Source organism: Talaromyces marneffei, chromosome 4, assembly GCF_009556855.1.
Source record: "Talaromyces marneffei chromosome 4, complete sequence".
Lineage (NCBI taxonomy): Eukaryota > Fungi > Ascomycota > Eurotiomycetes > Eurotiales > Trichocomaceae > Talaromyces > Talaromyces marneffei.
In genome coordinates, this window is record NC_072351.1 from 2,816,658 (window position 1) to 2,824,206 (window position 7,549).

The following is a 7,549-nucleotide window of genomic DNA, read 5'->3' on the forward strand; positions in this document are numbered from 1 at the left end:
TAGAGTAGCGTGTTACAATAAGAATTTGTCATTCATACTACCTGGCACTTTCAAATCCACCTCCACCCAAAGCCAGCAATCTAGGCCGCATCACCAACTTCAACATGATGCGCCTTCGTCTTCTCTTCGACATCCATCTTCTCCTTTCCATCATGGTCAATCCCAGCAAAAACATATGTCTTCCACTTTTGAGCCGACATGAAGCTCTTGATGGTGGATGCCAGGTAGAGTTGTACCAGTTTATAAAAAGAGATATATGAGTCAACGAGATTTTCACGTATTTCTTTGCGCAGGAGACGCGTCAAAAGGTGTTGGAGGTTGCTGCTGGTACAGACTTTGGATATTATGAGAAAGATATGGTGACTGTGGTTGAGAAGGGGGGTAACTTATAGACAAGGGTCTTGTATGTTCCTTTGAAGACATGGTGAAGGTTAGAAAGAGCTGAGAAGAATGTGGATGCATCTTAGTCTAGATCCAATATAGACACTAGAGGGATGACTGGAAGTAATAGACATACGTCGTCAATCGTGCTTTTATTCGTCAAATAAACTGGCCGCCCTACATTAAGAAATGGTTGATTGCTTCCATCCCTGAGCAAAATGTGTTACACCACATGCAAAATACCTGATAACAAACAAGAAACAAAGAACCTCTCATGCAATAAGTCGCTAATAACAACCTTCCATAGTGTAGCCCCCCCTTTATCCCGTACATAAGAAAGAAAAGACAAAGAACCTCCTGCGACATCTCCTAGAAGAAAAGAACAATTAAGCCCTCGAATCCCACTGATACCCGATTTGGGAATGAGCAGGAGGCGAGTGCACAATCTGAGAGGGATAAGTATGATGAGCGGGCATAGGCAGATGAGCTGCCTGTAACGAAGGGATATTCTGCTCATATCCTATGGTAGCGACAGGGATATGCTGTGATCGATGCTGTTGATGCTGCGGTTGGCTCAACGCCGCTCGAGACGGGTAAGTCAGGTTGCGGTTATAAGAGTCCGCATTGTTGTTGGCGTATTGTGTTGCGGTGGAGTGAGGTAGACCGTATGTCATGTCGTGGTGTGTTTGACCCATGGATGAACCTGCCAGTGAATCGGCGGTCATAGAGTAGGGTGACTCATGCGATTGTTCTGGCCCAGTGCCGGAGATTGATGCTGATGATAATGTCCCTGTTTGTGGTGGGGATACGTACGAATGCCATGATCCCTGTGCCAGGGGCATTCGATGTGCAAGGGGCGGAATTGGTGGTCCCGAGGGAATCGAGTCTGTCAACGGGGGACTGTTGAACGGCGAAGAAATCACGCTTGCTGGGTTTGAGCTTGTGGAAGACCTTCGCTCATCTTCGCCTATTCCATTGTTAGCAGTCACCCTCATAGTTGGGTTTAGGGCAGTACTCACTTTGATACAACTGCCTACTGTTCGTCATCATAGCCAACTGCTGCCTCAAATGCGCAATCTCCGACTCCAGCATCGCATTCCGCTCCAACACACGATCAACCTGCTGTCCCTTGGCACTCAACTCAGCAACCTGATGCTCCAAGTTCTCGATGTGCTCCTTAGTGCGGGCACGAATAGTTCGTTGCGCTTCTCGATCATTTGCGCGTTTGCGTTCTAATTGTTCAGCTGTCAGGGAAGTGACTTTGCGCATTCCCGCTCTGGAGTCTCTTTTCTTCCCTGCTGGTTGGGATGATTCTCTTCCTGTGGCGGTAGTGCTCGAGGCGCTTCCAGCAACGGTGCGCCGAGGTGCTGTTGTTGGAGCCATTGTCTTTTCTGCCATCATAGAGCACCAGAGATTTAAGACAAATGGATTCCCTCTTATTATCCTTTCAATCGTAAAAAAAAACGAGAAAATTGCTTTATCCGGCTGACTCCGGTTTCTAAGGAAATCAAATCGCGTCTATCACAAGTCTTGGTTTTGGCGGCTGTGAGAGGGGCAGATCGGTCCGACGGTTCAAAGAGCTCAGAAGGTAGATTTTAGTAAAGCCTTAGGTACAAGCCAAAATTTCTAGGATTGAAATTCGAAAGGTTATAAAGTGTTAAAAGCTCGTGCTATGAGAGTATGAAGTAGAAGGAAGGGGTTTGCCGAGTTGAAGTACACATGTACAAGATAGATGGTTTTGATTCCTTCGAGGAAAGAGGAGGCGATGACGACTTCATTTAATACGTAGATGGGGATAAGCTGGCTAGGCTACTAGCGACTGCGATGGCATACTAAGCCTACAGTGTAACTAGCCATAGTCAAATTTATCTGTCTATCAGGATTTCACTTAGCTTCCTAGTGGTAAGTGGGTAAGAAACAATGAGACCATGGGAAACGAAACTATGACTCCGGAATGAATTAGAATGAATCCACATTCCAACTGGGGAAACCGGTGGTGCTGGACTAAATTCTTTCTGGGCGCAAATGTACATGCAGTTGGCACGTAGCTCAAATGGCATTGCGCGGTGAGCGTAAGGACAAGACAAGAATCCGACGAAAAAAGAGACAGAGCGCGCCACCGCCGCCTCAATTAAGAAAGAAAGGCATGCTGACCCAGAAAAGAAAAAAGAGAGTCATGGAACTAGAGAAACAGCCGCACTGGCGCTGAATCAAATTAGTGACAGGACTGGGCGGCCTAGAGTACCCAGAGCGTTGGTTCAAGGCCAAGTTGGTTGGTTCTTTTTTCGGATTATTATTAGGCTACTATCTCGACGACGGACATGATTTGTCGGGGTGTCTGGGTATGGGTCCCCTTCATTGTCTAGTTTGTTTATTGAAAGTTACAGGCGTATATACAAAGTATGGAGTACTTTACGGCGGACGTATTACCGAAGCCAATCTGTAAATACTAAATACTAACTACGGAGTACAGAGTTAAGTGAAGATCGATCCCATTCCGCCCGTTCCTAGCCGTTGGGAAGGTGTACTCGAGCTGTCCTGCACGTGTACGTCGTGTTGCAGGCGTTGCGTTCTGTTCTGGTGTGGGAGTGGGCCGGGCCGGAGATACCTAGGTCCTAGGCACAGAGGGTAGTTAATCTCTGCCATGTGTGCGTGTGGGTCCACTGCACCAGAAACGAAACTTCGGTGCTGCACAGAACGAACCCTCGTACGGAGTACTCAGTAGTATTTAGTGCTTACTATTGACTATGTAGTACGTAGCATTGACTGATCAGCTACGGAGTAATCGTGGAGCTAATATAGAGTTAATCAAGAAGAGCTCGTGCGCTGCCCAGCCATACAATGGAGAACGTATATCTCGCACAGGCAGATACGTAGTTAACTCCGTAGTAAGTTGGTTAACTATTATTGTGGTAAGCCGAGGGAATTAAGTAATTAATGGACTGTTTCTAGAAAGACGCATGGCAGTACGCGAGCCGACCAATAGCATTACTTCTGCCGGGGCACAAACAGCGCCAAGGCTCTCAGATCTCGCTGAACGGAAAGACGGCCCGGTTTTTTTGGCGCCCGTCAATTCGCAAAATACCAGCTATTTCCGCTTTAGGCCAGCCACGCGAGGTTGACACTTACTACGAGTAGAGACAGGAAGAGAGGCATGAGCGTCGCGTTGCGTTGGCTGTGTGGGTGGTTTGAGCCGAGGAAGTTATTCTGACTACGGATAATCCCAACAAGCATTATAATACGACCGTTAAGTGATTGATTTTAGTTTGGAGTAGGTTGTACGCGTATGGCGTCTTACTGAAACAATGCACCCCCCGAGATTCCTTTCGTACGGTACTCTGTACGTAGTAAATACTCGGTACTAAAACGCTCGCTAGTTATCCAATGTCCATAAGGCGGCGCCCACGTTAGGCCACCTCGCTAAACTAATTGTGGCAATAGTCTCGAAATCCATCTGCTATGTACTCCGTGCTGTGTACGTACAGAGTAGTAGGTCATTTCTCGCCAAAAACCAACCGTCCGAGCGAGCTTACTCTGCCAAGCCTCGTACACTGGTTAGCACTCCGTATGTGGTTACGCCCTTTATGTTAGTGTAGTTAGTGCTTAGGCTACTTCCGTGTTTACCAGTGGAAATTGCCCTTTTGGCGCGACATACTACTGAGCTAGGCTACGTTAGGCCCGCTAGTCCACGGTGGAGGTCAACAGACAAAGCCTGTAGGAGCCGAGAAGGACTCCACAACTAACAACATCTTGGCCACCCCCGATTGTCTTACGGACGCAGACTTAAGGTTCGCTTGTCTGACGCAGAGGGCAAGTTTTTGGAGACAGTGTCCTGTGCTAGTCCTGATTGTGTCATGGTTTACTATCGATAAGCGATTGTATGATCATGTTCAGGTGTTTTTTAAAAGTTTAAAGTCCGGATGGTTCTCTGTTCACCGACAATTGGAGCAAGCATCTGCCGTTCTTTGATACGTCCTTTGAGGCGCAATGTTCCGTATAGGGGAATAAAGAACGGTATCATAAGAATCAAATACATGCACTCGCAATAACCGAATAAAGAATCATTGCAATACGTGCTGCCTCGGTAGACCAGTTACAGGAAGAGGGTCAATAGAGTCCCGGCAGAACGGAAAAAAGAAAAGCGGCTCGACCGGAATTGAATCTTAACGGTAAAGTAAGCCGAATCCGAATTGCCCTAAACGAATTTTAACGAGGTCAAACGAGCAATGCGATCACGATGCGCTGGATCCAAAGGCTCACTTAACCGCCCGCAAGTAGACCAGTCAAAAGTCTAAAACGCTAAAAGTTGTCCTTTGTTTCTTTTTCCCTGGATTCTGAATGCTTGATGAGTTGATGTTGATGAACAGTGGCACGAACCTGGACCCAGCCAGCCAGCCTTAGTAGACTTAAGTTTTTCGCATCCCATTAAACTACAGACCCATTGATGAATATGACTGGACATTAGCGTAGTTAAGATATGCACCGACTCTTTATTTACACTCGCTATCTGGCTGGCGTATGCTACCAGCGCTTAAACGGAGCCATCCAGCGATCCAACAACGAAACACGACTCATGTCCCGATCAGAAACAGTTTATCTGATGGTACAGAGTAGATCGTCCAACCTTCAACAACAACGAGCTGGTAACCAACATGCTGGAAACTGTAAATAGTTCCGATTGATGAATGACGGCTCGATAAGCGCTTGCCCCCAATACCCTGGGTATGAATGACTAGTGTTGGAATACTAGCACTCTGATAATGAGGGACGTGCTCCACATAATACATAGTAGGCTGGGATGACTATATTTTTCAAACTTATTGGTATTAGACATTTTTGTGGGTTGTAGTTTGTATATTCTCCGTGAATAGTTCTTAGGTTTAGGGCTAAAAGATGCGAAACGGCACACAACAAAGAACTATCCCCCGTCTCAGGATTCTCCATATTATCTACACGGCCACTAGTACAGCCTCGTGTTGGGGTTTTCTCAATGCTCGGAATTTTTTACTCCAGTAATATCATCCATGTTCAACCCGCTAACGCCTCTAGATGTACTACAGCGTAAGTTGCAGGAGACTAAACGAGTCTGACGCCTATCAGCGTTCCAAAATTGGAAGGTTAGGGTTATGTGACCATGGACTAATGGTTCTGACATCTGCTATTTTACTATAATATGCAGTCTAACATTTGACAGGGATTCAGTCAGATGAGCCGTCTTCATGTAGGTATTTTTTTAGTGTGCATTTTACCCTGTACTACACGCGCCTTACCTGCATGTCGCTATTTTAATTCGATATGCCATTCTCGACGCCACGTAGGCATACATCCTTGTATGGCTTGGACATCTCGAAGTACCATAGAACTCATTCTCTTATGGTGGTACGTGGTCGATTGGTCATTGTTCGCTGCACCTAAACCACCTTTTGCGGCGCAGGTCACAACACACCCTTGGATGTTTGGACGAGTCATTTTGTAGACATGGAACTTGAGAATCTTACACGTCTACTTATTTTTACACGTTATCAAGATCGACGGTGTGGGCCAAATTATCTAATTCAACACGCCGTCAAACGGTAACTTAACTAAGTATCAAAACAATGTGATTTTCGCACTACGTCTACACTGGATAGCTCGGCCGTGTCTAATTCCGCCCAAACCTCCGTTGATGATATGATCTTGAAAGCCACTTTCTTTGTCAAGACGGTCTTCTATGCAGCTTTTTTCTTTTCCCCTTCGGCAACATTATGGAGTACGTACTACGAGAGTACATACGCGAGCCGGAGTCACTTACCTAGATGTGATTGATGCGCAACGCATTTTTTAATGTCTTTCTCTGTCTCCCTCATCCCCACCTAGTACTTACCCCATCGTCGTCATCGTCATAAAAGCTGAGCCTGGTGATGCTATTCAGTCTATCAAGTCTTTGACAGTTGCTATTGTTCGATTGCTTCAATAGAGAGTTGCACTTGATAGATCGGAACGGTAATCAGTAAGCGAAGCTTTCATGTGTCAAAACAAAGAAAAATAATAGAACCTGGAACAAAAGGAAAATTATATATAGAAAGAAAATGTTACAGTTACATCTACCTGGTTGATAGAGTGCTTTACAATAGAAGATAATACGAATATGAGTCTTGCTGCCTTAGCTCTCGGGAATCAACAAGATCTGATCCTACATTTCCCCCTTTTTACGAGGGAACAGCAAACGCCTTGAGGAAAATGAATAGTTCTCCGGAACGAATATTGATTTAGAGAATAATGTTGAAGCATGATAAGATGCCAAGAATACATAGGCCGATCAATTCGAAGCTTATGTTGAGAAAAGGTGACCGTTTTCAGAACCATGTAGTCCTCAATTCCATACTTGGAGCCCTCCTTACTAAACCATGACTCCTTGACGTCGCCAAATGGAGTGGCAGGATCACTGATCAATCCAATTTTAGCGCCTACCATACCAACATCAAGGAGATTAGAATCACGCCATGCCTTGTCAACATCCTGCGTGTACACCTGGGTATCCGGCAAAGCCAATCTCTAAATCATTCGCCAAATTGATAACATTTTTCTCTGTATCAAACTCGGACAGCGCCACAACCTGTCCAAAGGTCTCGCAGTGCGCAATGTCCACGTTATGTTATGGTTCAGCCCAGTTAGGACTGTTGGTTGGAAGAAGGTCCGTTCTAGTTCAGGCGCCTTTGCGCCGCCCATGGTCACCACGGCGCCCTTGGACACAGCGTCGCACACATGGCTCTCAGCTTTGTTAGGCCTCCAGCGACGCTGACCAATGGCTCATCTGTAGTACCACTATCGAACACAAATCTGAGTTCGAACTGGGACACAGATTCGTAAAGCTTTTTTGGTAAATGCCGCATTGCACACATTATTCTGTTGGTACAAATGCACGTCTGACCACTGCTTCGGAATTTAGTGGCAACACAGCCAGCCACCGCGGCATTTATATCAGCACAATCGCCGAAAACAATAAAAGGCGCATTTCCTCCAAGTTCCAATGAGAGCGTCTTGATAGTGGAAGAGGATTGCTGTATGGGAAGTTTTCCGATTTTAGCGCTGTCCGGGAAGGAACCTTCATCCCAATTGGCGAAGTCATCAGGACTATTCCAATTTCTGGTGTACTAGCCAAGGAAGTGATGACATTGGAAACACCCGG

The 7,549-nt window shown here is 46.0% G+C and overlaps 1 protein-coding gene across 1 annotated transcript; it reads right to left on the reverse strand.

Moving 5' to 3' along the window:
* Positions 1-767: 767 nt before the first annotated feature.
* EYB26_006053 (uncharacterized protein) lies at positions 768-1,764 on the reverse strand (the record flags this gene model as incomplete). The annotated part of the gene is made up of 2 exons (XM_054265329.1): positions 768-1,348; positions 1,401-1,764. 2 exons carry the CDS (start codon positions 1,762-1,764, stop codon positions 768-770), a joined length of 945 nt encoding a protein of 314 aa, XP_054121304.1.
* Positions 1,765-7,549: the final 5,785 nt, after the last annotated feature.